Source organism: Schistocerca piceifrons, chromosome 5 (assembly GCF_021461385.2).
Source record: "Schistocerca piceifrons isolate TAMUIC-IGC-003096 chromosome 5, iqSchPice1.1, whole genome shotgun sequence".
NCBI lineage: Eukaryota > Metazoa > Arthropoda > Insecta > Orthoptera > Acrididae > Schistocerca > Schistocerca piceifrons.
In genome coordinates, this window is record NC_060142.1 from 396,094,712 (window position 1) to 396,117,824 (window position 23,113).

Genomic DNA, 23,113 nt, shown 5'->3' on the forward strand with positions numbered 1-23,113 from the left:
CAAGTGTACTGGGATTGGTCTTGTCTATCAACTCACTAGGAAGAACAAGAAGCAAATGTGTGAAATTCAGAGGGAGGCAGTTGAATTGAATTTTGTGATCCTCACACATTTCTAGCACCTCTCCTGAAATATAGGAAGACAGATTGTCACCCAGCACTATTTTCACTCCTTGGTTTCTGTCCCAGGGTATTACAGTAGCATGCAACCTATCTTTCAATGAAACTCATCAAACCATCTAGTGTGACCTGTTACCTATTTCCAAGAGGCCTTCCTTACGTCAAAATATCCCAAATACGTTCAGATTTATAAAAGCCATAAGCAGGCAGGAGTTTGCCATTGGCCGTAGAAGCAAACAACACACTGGTTGCTGATTTCTAAAGAGTCTGTTAATCTCTCTGGATACTTGGTTCTTCATTTGAAAATACAGTTTTCTCATTAGGTTAATCACCAAAATTGGCTTCATTGTAATTCAGACTATTAGAAAGGCTGATGCACTCTTTTTTTCTGGGCCTTCAAAATAGATGACGTAGTTAATAACTATGCAACTGCAATGCAAATAATAAAACTAATTATTTTGAATAATTTCAAACTGAGGAAATAAAAATTCCTTCACAAAACAGAAAACATAGAATCAGTAGTCACTAAATATTCAAAATCTGCATTATTGTGCCTTTGCCCTCTTAGCATGAACATTTCTTGTGATTGTTGTTGAAGCAGGGCATTTGGGCGAATGGAAACATTACATTCACTCTTATCTACAATTCAGTATTCCATTCGTTTTTGTCAAGCTAATTTTTTGCTAATACGCAAATGCTGAATTTTGAAAATGGATATTCCCACACTGAAACTGTAGCAGATTTTTTTCTTTCTGCATGTCTCCCCATTGTATGGTCTCTCAAGGTAGTTAATGGAATTCTATATTCCTGCACAGCATTTCTTTCTGACACTGCATTTTCCTGTATATATTCAATTGCTTTGGCAAAATATGGATAGTTAGACATTATCACGTACTGCATTACAGAGATGAGACAATGAAAGTACGGAAATCACGGCAAGAAAGCTATGGTTTTCACGGTATAATCAGTGCAGCTGTTCTGCCTTATCAGATCACTGGTTGACTCTGTACTGGAATACTATTTGAGTTTATCACAAGTTTCAGTGACATTGAAAAAATAGTTTTGTTCTAGTATTTTGTTGAACTGAAAATCCTGATTATAGAAAAAGGTTGTTTTGTTTTTCAGTACAGTGTAAAAGGGCTAAATTAATAAATTATACATAATACTTGTCACTTAGGTCAGTTCGAGATGGTTCTAAGATACTGATTATGCACCTAAGCGTTGCTCCTGTAATTTTTTGATTTGTTGTTAGTTTCATTTGCATGATTAATGTCCATTTCCCTGTTTTTTGAATCAATTGATATATCCTGGTTTTTATTTTTTAACTTTTTTAGGTTTGATATGCAAAGCTGAAATGCAATCAATTTTTAATGAAGTGACAAAGACATAAACTCCATAATCTAATCACGTTAAAAGAATAGTATGTTTCTGACGGCATGTGCTCCAAAGAATTTTGTTTCTAATTTAATTGAGACTACTGTGACCAGCACTTAATTTATTATGCTACCGCAGATCTTGTTGCGACATTACACTAACTTCTCTTCATTTCAGCTGATAGAAGCTCTTCTGGTTTAATTGAATTTGAAGATATTGGACAGGCTGTTGAAGCTCTCATGATGTGCAACCATGTGCCAATTCAAAATCCAGGTGAGAGATATTTTTGCATTAACTATTGAGATATTTGTAGTAACAATAATATTTAAAATTCTGATTTTCATAAAATATAGTGATGGACAAAAATATGAAAACGCCACAGAAATTCATGCTAGGGAGTATATACAGCTGCTAGTCAATCCTGCAGACTGCATAGTTCTACGAGGGCTATCCAGCAAATAGTTTTTGTATGCAGCAACAGTGGGCTGGGCTATATTGTTGTCTGATCATCTGCCCATTTAGTTGGCATCTGGGCATGTCAGCGTGAGGTTCGTTTTGCTTCCTGTTATTTCACAGGAATTTTAAATGTGTGCTGCAATTGATACGCCCACAAGTTGTGGAATGCATTTGGTGATAAGGTTTTTTGTTGACAGAAGACATAAACATATCGAAATTTATTGGGGACTGTGGGAAGAGTTCTAAAAAAAAGTAGTCAGTAAGGTGCAGTGTGCCAGTGGTACATTAGGTTTAAAAGTGGCCAAGCTAATATTCATGTTGTAGAACAAGGAGTGACCAAGCATTGTGACTGAACTGGTTGCTAAAGTCGATGAGAAGAGTTCAAGAAAAGAGCTGATTCACAATGATGGAGCTGTCGTTTTAGTTTTTCACAAAATTTGTTGCATGAAATTTTCTCGGAAGCTATTTTGTGCAAGATTGATAGCAAAAATGTTACCTGAAAACAAGAACGTGTGGCTCGATTAGCTCTGTGAGGTATTTTAAGAAGAGCCCTTCAGAATAAGTGTGAAGGAAAGTGTGGCTCAAAGATGTTGTTCCTGTATGGTAGCGCTCCACCACACGTGGGAGGTGTTTCCTCGTCTGCTGTACAGTCCGGATCTCGCACCCAGTGATGACCATTTGTTTCCAACAATAAAGACCTGGCTTAAAAAACAACACTTAGACCACATGGAAATGCAGGAGTGTGTCACCAACAGGTTGAAGTCTCAGATAGTAGAATTGAATGACACTGAAATTTCAAAACTTGTTCACCGCTACAGTGAGTGCCTAAGTGTCACTGTCAGATGAATTGACACCCCCCCCCCCCCCCTCGAACACCACCAAATGATCATTGCAGGTCCTCATCAAAGAGGACTTTGATTAAAAAAGTGGAAGACAGCTGCAAAAGTTATTGCAAGCCTGTGAATGTCGCACATGCAAACCCTGTCGGCATCAAAACATGAAGGGACCTTGATAAGCAGAGAACTGCAGGGTGAGCTATAATTCCCGAACCACTTGAGCTCGAGTGCAAATGCCTGTAACAGGAAAATGTGGTGCTGAAGCTGTAAAACCTGGGCTATGGTGCAGTGGGAGAAATTAATTTGTTCTGATGATTCTAGTTTCGCAGTGTTCCCACTTCTACCAAAGGTTACGTCCCAAGTGTGAAACACTGCGGAGTTTTGGCGATTTGGTTAGCTGTTTCGTGATGTTCAAAGGGAATCTGTGATACTCCCTGCAGTTACATTAATGCCAAGGGTTGACTGTTTTGGCTGATAAAGTGCATCCCATGTTATACGTTTGTCAAAGACAACAGAATCCCCATTCACACAACTCACATTGTCCTGGACTGGTTTTGTTAGGTCTTCTAACCTCCAGTCACCCGATCTCAATATTGCTGAGTCTTTGTGGTCTGCTTTGGAAAGAAGGATGCATCATCACTGTCCTGTCGATCACCATTATCTGAACTATTTTGCAGGAAGAATAGGATTCCCTTCAAAAGTATGCAGGACCTGTATTTATCCATTCAAACACAGCTGGAAGCTGATCCAAACATCAAGTTTCCCTACGCTGCATTAGGCATGGTAACATGTTGTGGTTTTGATGTTAAAACATTTTTTCCACCCTTGTGTATTATGGCATCAAATTGTGAATGGTTACGATAATAGTCTTTGCGATGGAGCATGTTAATATGAAAACAGCAGCATTGAGAATCTTACCTAAAGGACAAAGGGTACTTTCTTGGCATGATGACTGAAAATCAGCAGCTGTTTCTTTAACACGGTTTATTTTGTATGTTTTACAGTTTCGTAGTTCATCACAATGTAGAATTCTTCCTAAACAATTTACATGTCTTTCGAACAGTTTCAGACATATTGATGTTAGTAAGAAACTAAGAGATTATACCCAAAATTTTGTAGACTGAATTGTCAAATTCTAATATTAACCGAAAAACATATTACACCTCATATTTTCACAATATTATGAAAAGGATAGTTGCTGCTCATCATGCTGAGTTGCAGATAAGCACACCAAAAAGACTGGAAAACAAAGCTTTCAGACAAACGGGCATTTATCAGGATAAACGCACACACATGCAGGTGTGTGCACACTTGCATGACCTGTCTGGCTCCCAAGACCAGATTGACAGCAGTCGGAGACTATGGCCGTGTGCGTGATTTGCATTTGCGAGTGCGAGCGTGTGCACATGTTGTCTGTTCTGATGAAGGCCTGTTCCGTCAAAGTTTCATTTGATGATCTTTTTGTTGTGCCTAGCTGCAACTCAGCATGTCCGCTATATGGTGAGTAGCTACTAAACTTCTTCATAGTAAGTCATTATTCCATCCATCAATTCATTCATCACATTTTAATTTTTAAAATATTTTGCCTAGTTAAAAATTTTATTTCTTTGTGAATTGGTTGTATCTGCAGTAAAGTTTAGGTCTAGTAGACCAGTGTAGACACTTGCAAGTTGTAGGGTAAAAAACAGTCTTCATAAACGTCAGGTGATAGATGTATCTAAAGTCTAAAAAATACAACTTGCACTAAATTGCTATTGAAGATGTGAGTTGCCTTAAACTGTGCCTCAGAACATTCATGAAGGCTGGTCTTCATTCTGCTGCATTTCATCATCTTCATGCTTCTTCTTGGCGTTTTTGCTTCTTTGGTAACTTTGAAGAGTGAATCTTTCAGCTTCCTGCATCTGTATTGTCACAGGCAAGTAGTTGGTCTTTCCATATGAGAGCAATGTTTTATGCCCAAATTTTTCAACACTTCTATCCTAGGTATAACTCAGTCAACAGGAGTGAAGATAACATTTACAGATGCTAGAAACCTTATCAGAAGAGCTAATTTTATTTTTGCCCGCTCTGTTATGGGCAATAAGGAATTTAATACTTCACAGTACTGTTACAAATAAAAACTATCTTTGAAAGAAATGGTTAAGGCAGCAGGTTATTAGTGTGCTATAATTAGGTACAAGCTTTATATTTGTCTCTCATGTGACTGGCTTCCAGATCAGGTTCAATTTGATTACAAAGCCTTAATTATGAAATTATCTTCGAAATTTCGTCAATGGCCATGAACTAATTCATTTGATAATAGACTTTTGAGTTGAAAGAAATGTAATGAGGACATTAAGACACTCATCAAATCGCCACTAACGGCAGAAGACTCTAATTGTGCAATGAACAAGGCTGATACATTTTGACATAACTCTTTGGTTTCTTTGAAAGGATAATTGTTTTGGCCAAGCTTAAGCTTTGCTTTGTTTTATGGGAATTTAGAAGATTTCATTCTTGTGTTATAAAGGTAGGGTTATAGAGTGTATTTTATTTACATTTTCTTTTGACTAATAGAGTTGGACAATTTACATTTCTTGTTATTTTGTACAGATTTTTTCGGTTTTAGATATTTCTTTTGCATTGTCGATACAGCTTATGGTAAGAGTTCTTGTTCGTTCAGGATGAATTTTACCATTTGTTCGCATTTGCTGGTAAAACAGGGAAAAACCACAAATGATGCCATCTACCTTATATTAGCATCTTTTTACTTTTCACTGAATATTTTTCATTTTTTAAAAAACAGCAAACAATGATTGTTTCACATACATGTGGACTACTCCTTTTTTGTGAAATAGTTTGGTAGAATTACACTCTGTACTTCTTGAAACAACAAATAATAATTCTTCTAAAATACCAAACAATACAGTACTCTTCGAGACTGTTTCATTTGCATATCCAAAGTCTCCTTGATACAGAATTTTTGATCGCAGGATTGTGTTCGCAGCTATGTGATTATTCTTGGTTCTTAAAGTTTTGCAATGTTTACAGATTTGTTATGTATCAATTACAATGCTCATGAAACCAATCAGAATTCCTGTTGTTTTATTGGTTTGTCAGTGTGCATCCTGTTGTTGAAGTCAAGGACAAGTGGCTTAAAACAAGAAAGGGGTGGACCCCCACGACAAAAGCAAAGGGTATAGCTTGTAGGAACACAACCCACCAAATGGTGACAGCGCCACATGAAACATTTGTCCACAAGTATTGGAAACAAACAGCAGCTTTCTCGGGAGGAAAAACAATGTGCCAGAGATATACTCTGGCTTTTAAAATAGCGTGATTTGTATTAATTTACCTTGTAGATTAGAAAATAACCAATTATTTGACAGTATAAAGTAATTCGATATATAAAAAACGTACGCAGCAAGCGGCAACATGAGAACACACACATAAAAAAGGGTTTTAGGTATGCAAGATTTTGGAGCCAATGGCTCCTTCTGGCAGAAGAGGGCTGGAGGAAAACGATTGGAGAGATGTAGGAAAAGGGATAGAGTTGGGAAAATTCACCCAGAACCCCAGGTCAGTTAAGTCTTACTGGGCGGGACAATAAGGAAAGACTGGTTGGGGTATGCACTGCGCAATGTTTGAGAACCTGAGAGCTTAAGGTGGAAGACAGGGTAATATGCAAGACACAGATTTCTGCTAAAACATTATGAACAAGTTAATGAGTTGAAAGCCAAGTATTTTGGTGTTGTGTGTGTAATTGAGGTGGGTGGGGATCTAAAAAAGCCTGGTCCAAGAATGAAAGATGTAGAAACTAAAACGGAGTGAAGAAAGGAGTAGTTACTGTGAAGAAATGTTGAGACAGAAGAAATTTCCATAAATCAAGGCCAGGTGGGTGGTGAAAATAAAGGTCACGTTGTACTATTAGTGCCCACCTGTGGAGTTCCGATTCCGAGAAACTAGTGTCTGGTGGAAGAATCCAGTGCTTGTGGTGAAACAGGCACTGAGGTCACAACTGTCATTTAGCAGAGCTTGCTATCCAACAGGATATTGTGTGCTGCTGGTACACACATTGTGTATGCCCACTCATCCTAATTGATAACTTGGTGGTAGTTGTGCTGATATAAAAGGCCAAACAGTGTGCATGGAACGCCTGGTATATGATATGTGTCACAGGTGACTCTGTGATAGTACGTGTTTTGCCAGTTACAGGGCTGATATAGAGTGCATAGGAAAATCTTTCAGCAGGACAATCACAGGGGCAGGAGACAGAGTAGGGAGGTGGTTGCAGAGGAAGCATAGGGTCTAACAAGGGTATTGCGTAGATTGGAGAGCAACGAGAAACTATACTAGGTATAGTGGGCAAAATCTGACAGCTATTCTAGGTGTGGTGGGCAAGATTTCAGACAGGATGGATCTCATTTCAGGGCATGATTTTAGGAAGTCGTGGCCCTGTTCGAAGTAGCTGAGTAATAGTCAAGACCAGGACAAAACTGAGTAACAAGTGGTGTGCTCAAAAGTTTTTTTAAGGGATCGTCAGTACCAGGATTGGATCTGGCAGCCTGGGAAATCTGCTTTTGAATTAGGCTGGTAGGGTAATTACATCTAGTAAAGGCTGAGATGAGAATGGTGGTATATTGCTATAAAGAGTCTGCATCTGAACAAATAAGTTTGCTTTGAATGCCAGTGCTGTATATTGTGTAGCAGCAAAAACTGATAAAGAATTTGTTTCACTGTTAAACTGTGAATCAACTTGGTGTTTTATAGAGCACTTTATGTGAAAATTTAATTTTAGTCAGCTTCCACATGTAAACCACTTTCACATTTAATACATTTTGTGTCTTGACATTGTTTTGTGCACATGTTTCTCTTGCACTTCATATGTTTTTATGCTTGCCATTGCCACAAATAACGAATTCCGGGTTTTGCTGGTTTTTAGGTCTGCTATGCTTCGTGCCAATATGTGTTAAAAAATGCATGAATATTCTTGTGAAACATTTGAAATAACACTTCGTGATTCAAATGTTCTTCCATCAGGCAAAGAGCAAGTTGTTTCAGAATAATTAATCTCTATCTTCATTATCAGGATTGTTCGATTTGAAAATAATGGTTGCACTTATCCTAGCAATATTTAGATGCCTGTAGAAAAGTGCAAGTGACCATCATCGCATAGGATGTGAGCACATCTGATACACAGTGTATTCTCCTCCTCTGGTGGCATGATAATCCAGATTTGCTGTATTTTTCTTAGCGTCTTGATATATTACATTTGTGCTTTGCGTTGTCGATGATAAAAATCTTGCCACTAACTGCTGCAGGTTCACCCACCATAGTGTTAAATAAAGTTATACATTCTTGTGTGGTACCCTTAATAAGCAGACATTACAGTATTTATCATTTATACCTGAAAGTGAACGTTGCTTTTAACAATCGAGCGATTTGTTGTATTGTTATTTCACATGTAGTAGTACAGTTAATGTAATATAGAGAAATTATTAATATTAATGTGAAAGATACTATTTTTACATGTGGCGAGGTGAAACATAGTTAAGAAGGCAGCATTAGTTACCTGATGATTTCTCAACCATTATTGCAAGGTGTTTTTTATGATTTTTGTAAGAAAAGTAAATCAATTCCTATCCACAAGTCTGGTTTTTACGCAAAGTAATAGTTTGTATTCTGACTTTTCTTTCATCCAATACAGACAGAAAAACAATATATAATATTTGAGAAAACGTTGAGTAGAGAGAGAATTTCTGTAGTTAAAGATAAACATTGTTATCTTAATATCTATAGCCTTTCATAAAGTTTAACACTTAGACCAACATCCATCCTAACATACAGCTCCCAGAAATATCACTGCAGGGACAGTGAAATAGTACTGTTTTACGACTGAGATTTTTGTCAGTTAGTGAGATCTGTAGGCAACAAAACAAGACTACTATGAGCATACATGTAGGTTGTTACTTTTGTTTCCATAGATCAATGATGAACACAACAGAAAATGAAGGAACTGATGGTAATAATACAAGCACTTTATTTATCAATATTGTTTATTCAAAGGATTTTTACAATAAAAAAAACATAATTTTTCAAATGCTTTCTAGCCCTTTTTGCACTGTTTTTGTGTTGGATCCCAGCAGTAGAAACATCAGAACATAGTACAATCTGCCAAGTGACTCTAGTTTTTTCCTGGCCAAATACAAAGTGAAAGAAACCGGATGAGATGATGATAATCACAGTTGTGATTTATTACAGTGGCAGAGGCAGGAGCACTACTAGATGCAACAATCTGAATGTGTACAAAAAAAATTCTTTAAAGCAGCTTCTAACTGCCAGACATAATCTGTGCCCCTCCGTTCCCCCTACCCACTTCTCTCACAGCACTGAAAAACTCTTCCAGCTTGTCTTCTCATCTTAACTGATTTTGCCAGTAGATATAAAAGTCGTTACTGGTGCAGATATGCATGTGATAGCGTCATACAAAGCTAAAGATATATAGGCTATTGTACCTATAAAACCAGTTTTTGTGTGGTAAACCATTATTTCCCCAGAAGATTCTTTAATGTACATGGGCAAAATTTTGCTTGCCTTACTTATTAGCATCACTATATGTAGCCAAAGTCATAAAATATAAATGCTTATTTTCTGTAGAAGCTAGACATTATAGAACAAAACTTATTTTGTTCGTTATAAAAGCATAACAAAAAAATTTCACATGGACTGTTGAATCATCAGAAAACTAATGCTGTCTGCCAAACTTATATTTTGTCTTCTCACAAGTGAACTAAAGACTCGTGGTGCAACAATATGGTGCAATATATATTTCAGAATATATATAAATGACGTACTAGATAGTGTCGGAAGTTCCATGCAGCTTTTCGCGGGTGATGCTGTAGTATACAGAGAAGTTGCAGCATTAGAAAATTTGCGGAAAGATCTGCAGTGGATAGGCACTTGGTGCAGGGAGTGGCAGCTGATCCTTAACGTAGACAAATGCAATGTATTGCGAACACATCGAAAGAAGGATCCTTTATTGTATGATTATATGAAAGCGGAACACACTGGTAGCAGTTACTTCTGTAAAATATCTGGGAGTGTGCGTACGGAATGATTTGAAGTGGAATGATAGTATAAAATTAATTGTTGGTAAGGTGGGTGCCAGGTTGAGATTCATTGGGAGAGTCCTTAGAAAATGCAGTGCATCAACAAAGGAGGTGACCTACAAAACACTCCTTCGACCTATACTTGTTGAGTGTTGCTCATTAGTGTGGGATCCATACCAGGTCGGGTTGACAGAGGAGAGAGAGAAGATCCAAAGAAGAGTGGCGCGTTTTGTCACAGGGTTACTTGGTAAGCGTGATAGCGTTACGAAGATGTTTAGCAAACTCAAGTGGCAGACTCTGCAAGAGAGGCGCTCTGCATTGCAGTGTAGCTTGCTCTCCAACTTTCGAGAGGGTGCGTTTCTGGATGAGGTATCGAATATATTGCTTCCCCCTACTTATACCTCCCGAGGAGAACACGAATGTAAAATTAGAGAGATTAGAGCGCGCACGGAGGCTTTCTGGGAGTCGTTCTTCCCGCGAACCATACGCGGCTGGAACAGGAAAGGGAGGTAATGACAGGGGCACGTAAAGTGCCCTTCGCCACACACCGTTCGGTGGCTTGCGGAGTATAAATGTAGATGTAGAAGATATTCACCGAAGAATTGTAATTCTGTTGCTTGTAAACAGAACTATCAGTATGTTTCACCTTGCCATACACAGGCTGGTCCATTGATCGTGACCGGGCCAAATCTCTCATGAAATAAGCGTCAAATGAAAAAACTACAAAGAACCTAAACTTGTCAAGTTTGAAGGGAGAAACCAGATGGTGTTATGGTTGGCCTGCTAGGTGGCGCTGCCATAGGTCAAACAGATATCAACTGCGTTTTTAAAAATAGGAACCCCATTCTTTTATTATAAATTCGTGTAGTACGTAAAGAAATATGAATGTTCTAGTTGGACCACTTTTTTCGCTTTGTGGTAGATGGCGTTGTAATAGTCACTAATCACAAACATATGGCTCACAATTTTAGGTGAACAGTTGGTTACAGGTAGGTTTTCAAATTAAAATACAGAATGTAGGTATGATTTAACATTTTATTTCGGTTGTTCCAATGTGATACATGTACTTCTGTGAACTTATCATTTCTGAGAACGCATGCTGTTGCAGCGTGATTACCTGTAAATACCACATTAATGCAATAAATACTCGAAATTATGTCCATCAGTCTCAGTGTATTTGGCAATACATGTAACGACATTCCTCTCAAAAGCAAGTAGTTTGTCTTCCGTAATGTTCACACATGCATTGAGAACGCGCTGACGCGTGTTGTCAGCCGTTGTCGGTGGATCATGATAGCAAATATCCTTCAACTTTCCCCACAGAAAGAAATCCGGGGAAGTCAGATCCGGTGAATGTGCAGGCCATGGTATGGTGCTTCGACGACCAATCCACCTGTCATGAAATATGCTAATCAGTATCACTTAAACCACATGCGAGCTATGTGCCAGACATCCATCATGTTGGAAGTACCTCGCCATTCTGTTATGCAGTGAAACATCTTGTAGTAACATCGGTAGAACATTACGTAGGAAATCGGCATACATTGCACCATTTAGATTGCCATCGATAAAATGGGGCCAATTATCCTTCCTCCCATAATGCCGCACCATACATTAACCCACCAAGGTTGCTGATGTTCCACAAGTCACATCAGTCATGTATTTTTTGTTGCCCAATAGTGCATGTTGTGCCAGTTTTCGTTACCACTGTTAGTGAATGACGCTTCATCACTAAATAGAATGCGTGCAAAAAATTTCACCGTTCTGTAATTTCTCTTGTGCCCAGTGGCAGAAGTGGGCACGATGTTCAAAGTCGTCGCTTTGCAATTCCTTGTGCATAAACATACGGTACGGGTGCAGTCGATGTTGATATAGCATTCTAAACACCGACGTTTTTGATATTCGCGATTCTCGCACAATTTGTCTGCTACTGATATGCGGATAAGCTGCGACAGCAGCTAAAACACGTACTTCTGCATCATCATTTGTTGCAAGTCGTGGTTGACGTTTCACATGTGGCTGAACACTTCCTGTTTCCTTAAATAACGTAACTATCCGGCGAACGGTCTGGACTCTTGGATGATGTTGTCCAGGATACCGAGCAACATACGTAGCACACGCCCGTTGGGCATTTTGATCACAATAGCCATATATCAACACGATATCGACCTTTCCTGCGATTGGTAAACGGTCCATTTTAACACGGGTAATGTATCACGTAGCAAATACCGTCCGCACTGGCGAAATGTTACGTGATACCACGTAGCTATACGTTTCTGACTATTACAGCACCATCAATCACAAAGTGGAAAAAAGTGGTCCAACTAAAACATTCATATTTCTTTACGCACTACACGAATATGTTATAATAAATGGTGGTTCCTATTTTTAAAAAAACGCAGTTGATATCCGTTTGACCTATGGCAGCGCCATCTAGCGGGCCAACCGTAGCGCCACCTGGTTCTCCCTTCAAGCTAGACGAGTTTCGTTCTTTGTAGTTTTTTTCGTTTGATGCTTATTTCGTGAGATATTTGGCCCAGTCACTATCAATGGACCACCCTGTATAAAACTGATAACTATTGCATTAGTATTAGATACATCACAGAATTTACTTAAATTGTAGTAGGTGTTGCATAATAGCAATAAGAGTTGTTGTTTTTATTGTTAAAATCAATGCTTTGATTTCAACTATAAATTAGAGAAAGTGTAATATCAGCTTCACTTTCCATAGCATATGATAACAAACTCGGCTTCCTGCCCCGAATCATATGACTTAGATGTTGGTTTCAATATAACATCATCATTGCAGTCTGTTATTTATGGTCTGTGCTTCAAATCATTACATTGTGTACGAGTTAACTATGTAGGCTGTTGCTTTTCATCTTATCTATTTCTTAATATCGGTCACAGAAAGAAATTAAAGTAGCTGTGTAGGTGTAATGCATTCCACTACTTACCTGAATCTATATCCACTGGCAGTATTTTACTGTGAGTTTAGGTAGTCTCTTGCAGTTCCGTCTTTATATCATAAATATCCAAGTAGCACACCCCAGCTGAAAGGTTGATCATTGCATCCCTTTCACGCACAAACTCCATTCCAAATATACTAAGTTAAAAAAAAAAAAAAAATCCACTACTAGGTAAACACATGATATTGCTAACATTCATGGTAGCACCCACATCTAGCACTACAGTAGTGAATATATCACCTATGCATCTAGTGACCACTTACAGACGAGAAAAATTTCTATTTTGTGATGAAGACAAAACATGCAAGTTCTGCCTGGAATTCTAAAAGTACTCAATAGACACTATTTCATAGAAGCCCAGTTTGGAAAGATAATGTGTGTAAGAAACTGGTAGCCAAATAGAGTATGAAAGCTTTCAGTACACTCAGTGAACTGGTGCCATGCCAATTGTGGGTGTCCGAATGCTCTAGTTACAATAAACACCGCATAATGGAACATAGTATTTGGCCGTATGTATGTTAACCAAAAATAAGAGGATGGCATAATGCAGACCCTTTTAATGTGGCAAATTAGGATGATTTGAACTGTGGGTTGCATGGAATATCACTAGAGGTCAGGCCTGAACTACATCGTTAATAGTATTCTTTAAATCTCGATAACCATTTGGTAGTAGCAGTCACCAAATGCTTGGTGTGTTGTTTTCTTAATTTGAAATAAGTGAAGTGACTAATCCTGGTCAATCAAGGATTTGGGTTACCACCCTTAAAACAGCAGAAGAAATTATTAATTCCTGTTACATTGTGTCAGTTTGGCTTTTGCAGAAGACGGGTGTAGGATACTGCCCTGCGAAAGGGAGGCAGGGCTTGTTTCTGTGCATCGTTCCTCTTCCCTCTGTCTGTCAAAATTCTACTTTGTTTCTGCTTGCAGCAAGCTGCTGCAGTAGCTCAGTGTGTCTGCACCCTGTGTTTCAGCTGGTCAATGACAAAATCAGTAATGATTTTTGACTGCGCTGAACTCTTTTTCACTAATGTTCAAATAGTTAAATTCAGTTCTACTTATTACGCTAAGAGGCTGTAGCAGTATCGGGCATGGGTCTTGCAGCTATGAATGCCTACAAAAGGTCAAAATTAACATTCTGCAGATTTTGTGATCATGAAATTAGTCAGGAAAAGACCAGTGATGTCTACATACATCTTAAATCAGAGAAGCATTCAGTTCATGATCGGGAAAGCACTGCTGCTTTTCAACAGAACAATCACTTTTGAAGTTAAAATACAGCCCAACAAAGAAAGCAAAGGCCATTTTGGAAGAAAAATACATTTAAGTTTTTGCAAATGCAAACATTCCGGTCAAAAAGTTCCCAATTAGCAGTTTTTTAATAATTCAGCGGTTGGATCTTCTGGTCGTACTGTGTGCTTGTTTCTACTACTACAAGTTCCAATGAAACAGCTCTTACCTGTTAATTGTTTCATTACTAGTTGTACGACAGTCTTTAATGTAAACTAGATTTATTGAAAAATATTAAAAATGAGACTGACAGTAATAACGAGATACATATACATATACATATTAGTGAACGCATAATTGTGGCCAAGATATACACGAAGCCCACGCCTACTACAGTAGTACAAGTTTATATGCTAACTAGTTCTGCAGATGACGAAGAGCTTGGAGAAATGTATGATGAGATACAAAGAAATTATTCAGGTAGTGAAGGGAAACGAAAATTTAGTAGTCATGGGTGACAGGAATTCGGTAGTAGGAAAAGGGAGAGAAGGAAACATAGTAGGTGAATATGGATTGGAGGTAAGAAATGAAAGAGGAAGATGGCTGGTAGAATTTTGCACAGAGCACAACTTTATCATAGCTAACACGTGGTTCAAGAATCATAAAAGAAGGTTGTATACATGGAAGAAGCCTGGAGATACTGACAGGTTTCAGATAGATTATATAATGGTAAGACAGATACATAGGAACCAAGCTTTAAATTGTAAGACATTTCCAGGGGCAGACGTGGACTCTGACCACAATCTATTGGTTATGAACTATTGATTGAAACTGAAGAAACTGCAAATAGGTGGGAATTTCAGGAGATGGGACCTGGATAAACTGAAAGAACCAGAGGTTGTAGAGAGTTTCAGGGACAGCATAAGGGAACAATGGACAGGAATGGGGGAAAGAAATACAGTAGAAGAAGAATGGGTAGGCTTGAGGAATGAAATAGTGAAGGCAGCAGAGAATCTAGTAGGTAAAAAGACAAGGGCTAGTAGAAATCCTTGGGTAACAGAAGAAATATTGAATTTAATTGATGAAAGAAGAAAATATAAACTCAGTAAATGAAGCAGGCAAAAAGGAATACTAACATCTCAAAAATGAGATAGACAGTAAGTGCAAAATGGCTAAGCAGGGATGGCTAGAGGACAAATGTAAGGAGGCTTATCTCACTAGGGGTAAGATAGATCTGCTTACAGGAAAATTAGAGACCTTTGGAGAAAGGAGAACCACTTGCATGAATATCAAGAGCTTTGATGGAAACCCAGTTCTAAGCAAAGAAGGTAAAGCAGAAAGCTGGAAGGAGTATATGGAGGGTCTATACAAGGGCAATGTACTTGAGGACAATATTATGTAAATGGAAGAGGATGAAGATGAAATGGGAGACATGATACTGCGTGAAGAGTTTGACAGAGCACTGAAAGACATGAGTTGAAACAAGGCCCCAGGAGTAGACAACATTCCATTAGAACTACTGACAGCCTTGGGAGAGCCAGTCCTGACAGAACTCTACCATCTGGTGGGCGAGATGTACGAGACAGGCGAAATACCCTCAGACTTAAGGAGAATATAATAATTCCAATCCCAAAGAAAGCAGGTGTTGACAGATGTGAAAATTACCGAACAATCAGATTAATAAGTCACAGCTGCAAAATACTAATGCGAATTCTTTACAGACGAATGGAAAAACTGGTAGAAGCTGACCTCGGGGAAGATCAGTTTGGATTCCGTAGAAATATTGGAAGACGTGAGGCCATACTGACCCTACGACTTACCTTAGAAGCTAGATTAAGGAAAGGCAAACCTATGTTTCTAGCCTTTGTAGACTTAAAGAAAGCTTTTGACAATGTTGACTGGAATACTCTCTTTCAAATTCTAAAGGTGGCAGGGGGCTATTTGCAATTTGTAGAGAAACCAGACGGCAGTTGTAAGAGTCGAGGGGTATGAAAGGGAAGCAGTAGTTGGGAAGGGAGTGACACAGGGTTGTAGCGACATCCCCGGGATAACAAGGCCGTCCAGCAGTGTTAGTGACGTCACACTAAGCGGCCCATAGCCGACGCAGCAGTCCACGGACACCTCCGTACAGACGCGCCTGATGCTAACGATCTTCTGTTCGTCATACAGAAAGGAGCGAACTATAATTCGAACCAAAGACCAAATTACATATACGGGCAGGAATAGGTTCTAGAACTCCTCTGAAAAGTGTTTATCTTCAGTACCAGAATGAACATCAAATTGTCAGGTTTTCTAAATAGAAAAGTACTTTGCTAGTAACAGACAGCAATAATGAGACTTGCAGTTGGTGATTTCTACGTGGAAAAGCTGTAGAGAGATTGAAAATAAGTAAAGAGAGCCTCAGCCTTTTGCTCACATTCTTACATGTAATGCACTTGGTTGTTTTTCATTTCCTTACCTTTCATAACATTTTTAATATTGTTTCAAGAAGTGTATCTTCAATAGCAGAGTGAACTTCAAATTGTCAGGCTTTTCTTAAAGGAAAGAGCAGTCCCTTAGTATCACAGTGCAAGACAGAATCTTGTGTTCAGTGATGTCTATGTTAAAAGGAGAATATTTGAGATCTATGTTTTGTTTCCATTCTTTATTACTGAGGATACACTCGTAAAAATTCTTGAAAAGAGCTGTCACCATGAACATATGAGTAAATTCACAATAGTCATGTGTTTTATGAGATAAAGCGAACTCTTGTTACCTTATTGTAAACGAAAGTTGTGAGGGTTTTGCTATGTATGACAGTGTTTAAGATAATTTACTTTAGGTGTTCGTTATGAACCTTTATGCTGTTTACAGGAATACATATAATTTGGTCTTTGGTTGGAATTATAGTTCGCTCCTTTCTGTATGACGGACAGAAGATCGTTAGCATCAGGTGCGTCTGTACGGAGGTGTCCGTGGACTGCTGCGTCGGCTATGGACCGCTTAGTGTGATGTCACTAACACTACTGGACGGCCTTGTTATCCCGGGGGTGTCAGTTGTAGCCTCTCCGCGATGTTGTTCAATTTGTATATTGAGGAAGCAGTAAAGGAAGCAAAAGAAAAATTCGGAGTAGGTATTAAAATCCATGGAAAAGAAATAAGAACTTTGAGGTTCGCCGATGACATTGTAGTTCTGTCAGAGACAGCAAAAGACTTGGAAGAGCAGTTGAACGGAATGGATAGTGTCTTGAAAGGAGGATATAAGATGATCATCATCTAAAGCAAAACGAGGATAATGGAATGTAGTAGAGTTAACTCGGGTGATGCTGAGGGAATTAGATTAGGAAATGACACTTAAAGTAGTAAAGGAGTTTTGCTATTTGGGGAGCAAAATAATTGATGATGGTCAAAGTAGGGAGGATATAAAATGTAGACTGGCAATGGCAAGGAAAGTGTTTCTGCAGAACAGAAATTTGTTAACATCGAGTATAGATTTAAGTGTCAGGAAGTCGTTTCTGAAAGTATTTCTATGGAGTGTAGCCATGTATGGAAGTGAAACGTGGAAGATAACTAGTTTGGACAAGAGAATAGAAGCTTTCGAAATGTGGTTCTACAGAAGAATGCTGAAGATGAGATGGGTAGATCATAGAATTAATGCGAAGATGTTGAATAGGACTGGGGAGAAGAGAAGTTTGTGGCATAACTTGACTAGAAGAAGGTATCGGTTGGTAGGACGCATCAAGGGATCACCAATTTATTACTGGAGGGCAGCGTGGAGGGTAAAAATCATAGAGGGAGACCAAGAGATGAATACACTAAACACATTCAGAAGGATATAGGCTGCAGTAGGTACTGGCAGATGAAGAAGCTTGCACAGGATAGAGTAGCATGGAGAGCTGCATCAAACCAGTCTCAGGACTGAAGAAGAAGAAGACGACGACAACACACACACACACACACACACACACACACACACACACACACACACACACACACACACACATATATATATATATATATATATAAAAAAACAAAGATGAGGTGACTTACCGAACAAAAGCGCTGGCAGGTCGATAGACACACAAACAAACAAACACACAAAATTCAAGCTTTCGCAACAAACTGTTGCCTCATCAGGAAAGAGGGAAGGAGAGGGGAAGACGAAAGGAAATGGGTTTTAAGGGAGAGGGTAAGGAGTCATTCCAATCCCGGGAGCGGAAAGACTTACCTTAGGGGGGAAAAAAAGGACAGGTATACACTCGCACACATGCACATATCCATCCACACATACAGACACAAGCAGACATATTAATTTGTCCGTAACATCATATTGATGGCTTGCTGTCCTGTATCAACCAACAATTTCCAAGCAGCTGTTACACCGATTTTGTTTACTACCTTAATATTGACAGGCAATTAACAAAATGTCATACTAAATAAACTGGTGCAGGCTCGTTTGCAGTAAATTAATTTTAAAGAAAAAATTTAAATCACTAGTTTAACATACAGTGAAATGACTGCTTCTGTTAAAAAATATAAATTTATAAAGATACTTTGACATTAGATGCGATATTGCTCAGTAAACTAAAACAGAAATATAAAGTTAATGTAATTTCTTAAAAGTTTCTCATCTGCAGCACAGATTCCACCCTCCGTATTTGTGATATAAGCCCCCCACCCCACCCCAGGCACAGGATGATCATTTTGATTGTATCCAATACAGTTTTCTTTATCTTTCGCTAGAGAAAAATCTTCACACTTATAATAAATACTTCATTACATTCATATAAATATTAATTTATTTGGTCCTGAAAAGGGGTTTCTAAATTTTATCAGTTGCGCGTAGATCAAAATAATCAATTAATGTAAGCTACTGACCTACTGCATATATTTTGTTTTTATTAAGAGATGTAAGAACCGTCAAAATAATTGCATTAATAAAGCATATATACTCAGTGGTCATTAGGTGTGTTGTTTCTTGGTTTCAGGTGGAAAATTTCCATACATCATGAAGCTTTGTTTCTCATCATCACGTCAGATTCCAAATTCCATGCGCCATGGAAGTGATCAGCAACAGTCATCTCAGCAACAACAGTCTCAGCAGCAGTCACAACAGCAAGACGAGATGCAAAACAACGGACAGTAGACACTTCTCAGCTTTCTCATAAGGTCCTTTAATATTACATGCTTAATTAAGTTGCAGCTCTTAGTGTTATTTTTTCACGTGATAAAATTCAATTAAAATTTGTATTAAAAGACCTCATGTAAAAAAAAAAATCTTTTAGAACAGCCTGAATGCTCACTCCAGTTACTTTTTTTCCCCTGTGCATACTTCACAGATGAGCATGCAAGTCAACCTTTTGTTGATTATCAGAATAACTCGTATAAAGCTGTCTGCTGTAGTTCTTTCATGTGTAACATGTAGGGTAATTTACGTTACTTAGAGCAACTGTGTGTCTATAGATTTCTCTGTTTACAGATAATATTCCTTTCTTTCAAAAAGACAAGACTTCATCAGATATAAATTCCCTTCCAGTTAGTTTAAGAAACACATACAGTGAGAAGTTTTATAAAACATCAGCTGTTTCAATGTGATTCTAATTTTGAATGTTTATGATCACTTCCACCTCGCAGTTGGCATTAATACTATTAAATTTATTCGGTTTGTGGCAGCATTTGAGATACCACTTTCTTTTGACAAGAGTTTTTTCCTTGCTCTCGTGTTACCCATTGTCTTTTTCATTTCTTCTTTGGTTTTTCATATTCATTTAGAAATTATGTAACACTTTTATCTACACATGTAAAACTTCCAGAACTGTGATTGAAATGCTAATGTATATCTTTGGATAATTTCTCTTTAGCAGCACTTGATTAATTTTGTATCGTGGTTGGAATTTTGTTTCCATTATTTGCTGCAGAAATGTGGAGTTGTATTTTACTGTATGATACAACAACAGTTATCGGTGTTAAAAATTTGGCAGTGATTGAAAGATAAAGCTAAGCTAGAGAGCAAGTGGAAAAGTTCAAATTTACAGTGATCAACACAAAGTGAAGGAAGGCCAAAAGCGCAGCAAATAAATGGTGCCATAGTCATTGCTGCAAACAGACTTAACACAAATCCTCACATTAAAGTGTGAGGTGAATCTAAAACATATCAATATAGTGCTTATATATACATATATATATATTTAACAAAAATCTGGAAAGTATACTATTTTGAAAGTATCATTCCATAATTTTTAAAGATGTATTGGTGTTTTTTACATATTGAATGTGTAGTGTATCCATGTCTTATAGCGAGTACATTTGCTGTCCTGCACTCCTTGGTCTTCCTGCAGACTTTGTTTTAGAACATTAAGTTCAGTTTTGTTCTGCTAAATGGATGTGAAACTTATATTTTGAGAGAGAAATATTTAAATGTACTTTCAGTACGAACCACTGCTTATGAAAGACAGTAGTTTAAGGTAGTATTATTTTTTAAGGCATTGGATAAAGGATCCTAACCGTAAATAAGGTTCCTGTGTCCAGGTTGTATAATTAGACCTATACCCGCATTTTAGGTGTCCATTACTTTTGTACTGATAAGTTCAAATAAAATTTTCCTTTACATTATTATTTGTTATTTCCAGCAATTTCCTTTTTGTTGTAGTGCTTCATTTGTTGAGAAAGTATACATTAAAACATAAATCACATTACACATTATGGTAACAAAGCAGGACTCTCCTTACCTGCTCAGTTGCAGTGCAGGTTTAACATTTTCCTCGTGAAGTTTGTTCATTTAAAGAGTGTGAGTGAGTGTGGATGTACTGCACTGGTGTGTGTTAATAAAACAGATTGATTTTATAGTGTGTGTGTTGTACAGAATTAACATTGCTGTCATCACTTCTGTGGTTCAGCTTATGCTTGTTTCCTATTTTGAAGACTATTGACATAAAAAGTGCCATACTTGCTGGAGGAGGAGGGGGGGGGGTGGAGGGAGAGTTGATTGGCTTAATGGTGGTATTGTGTGGAAATGTTGGCCACACAAAGAATGAGGTCCCTATTGTAATATTTTGAGTTTTATAGTGGGGTTACATTGTGGGAATATAAGCACCATATTTGTTGAGTCACAAAGGGCTGTACACCTTCTTTCGCGAAGGGTTTCACATCAGACTAAAAAGTTTCTTTCCGTTCATAGTGATTTTTGAAAGATCCATTCCGTTTGCAGACATACTGATATGTCAAAATTGTGCTGAGAATTGACTTTTATTTCAGCATGTGCATAATATGAAGAAAGCAATGTTCCAGAAAATTTTGTTCTTTGATGAAATTGTTGTATATTTTAATAATTAATAGCGCCTTCCATGGAGCCTTTGTCAGAACACCACTTACATCCTGCCAGAAAGGCGATGGTTAATAATTACACTGTTAATGAAATCAGTGCAGCACTTTTTTATTCTTGAGATAGCTAAATAGTTAAAGGTGGTCATTCACAACAGAAGACTGGCTTTAAAGCTGATGTTTATTTCCTGTCCATTTGCATGTTTGGGCTGCAACAGATATTGCAAAAGATTGATGATAAAAACATACACCAATTTTTGTAGTACTTCTCTTACACCAATTTGGAATTAACAGTAATTTGAAATAGCACTAAATGGACATTTTTACATGCATTCATGATGGATGTCATTTCTACCAAATTTGTGGACTCCTTCAATAATTTACATCAAAATCTCTAAATACAAACCATATAGTTGTCATGAAAGCATATATTAAGAAGTTACTATATTTCCTTTACAACTGTATATTAATGCCTCATAAGCTTGCGATAATGAATTAGGACACAACTCTCACATCAGATAAGAATTTGGTCTTTTTTTCCAGACTTGCTGGCAGTGAAAGGCTAGCTATCATGTAACTTAAAGAAATCCTTGCTATACATAGCACATGGACTAATCTGTGAATTTGATAAAAATTTACAAGCAACCAAATGGGAAAATGCACACCCAGAAAACCAAAATTGTAACCTGTAAAGTTTATTTATTGGCAGCAAACCTGTCCCTTACTAACGGTAATGGTAAATCTAGAGATTAATTGGCGCCAGCTATGTAGGACAGAAAGTTTGGTTTTTAGTAAAGACTTGCAGAATTTGACTTCTTCAGTGCAAGTGTGAAGCATGAAAAGTGATACAGTAACATTCATAAATTCCTGTACACTTCAAACAAGCAGTTAAACAATTGTAGAAATGATAGTAATGAATAATAAAGATGTAAGCTACAGAAACTTCATTGAAAACATATAAAACTATAGAAAAAATTCAGTTTTCGAAGTCTGATGCTTTCACATTTTATTTTTATAAACTAAATGCATATTTCTTTGTGTAGAAGTTCACTGAATTAGAACCGACTTTACTTTTTTACTTTCTAAAGTAAAAGTATTGACAGGGTAGTAACTGGAGGAAACTTAAATTACACAATTGGTTTTCGGTGACTGTTGGTATTTTTATAGTATGTAATTATAAACATTTCCAAAAACTATTCATACGTAATTTTTATTTGCTGACATTATATAATGTTCTACATGTTCTCATTGCATCATTTCAGACAATTACACTTTCTGCGCCCCCTCTGTGGGTTGCCTACTGTAACACCACATTCAGCTTACATTACACACAAAGAAAAGAAGATATGGCCAAGACAGTGGATACAGTGAACATTAACAGTGAATTACACTGAACATTAAACTCCTTTACATTTTACATTGATGTGCTTGTCATAAATGACTGCGTCTGGAGTTTCGAAACTGTAAACTGTTCATAGCTTACTGCATGACATTGTAATATTACGTATTTTGTTAATCATGTGCATGACGTACTTCACTGCATAATGAACTTCTGCCGATAAGAATGTGTGACAAAATGTATTTTCTTTTGATTAACTAAATGACATAACACATTATTGTTTTCAGGAATGTACAAAATTCTTATTTCTTACGTTTTGAGAACTAATTTTGGACTGCATTGATTTGTGTAGTAGTGTAAGTAGCTAAGCCATGAGTAAAGTGGCATAGTTTACACAAATTGCATCTGC

The 23,113-nt window shown here is 37.6% G+C and overlaps 1 protein-coding gene across 2 annotated transcripts in view; it reads left to right on the forward strand.

The window, feature by feature from the left end:
• The window catches only part of LOC124798462 (heterogeneous nuclear ribonucleoprotein L), a 174,657-nt gene extending 154,000 nt beyond the window's left edge, over nt 1-20,657 (forward strand). For both annotated transcript variants that reach the window (XM_047261890.1, XM_047261891.1), the window contains 2 exons: nt 1,668-1,763; nt 19,034-20,657. In XM_047261890.1, coding sequence (XP_047117846.1) covers nt 1,668-1,763; nt 19,034-19,191 — 254 coding nt within the window. In that variant the 3' untranslated portion in view covers nt 19,192-20,657. The remainder of the gene's footprint in view (nt 1-1,667; nt 1,764-19,033) is intronic.
• The last annotated feature ends 2,456 nt before the right edge of the window (nt 20,658-23,113 follow it).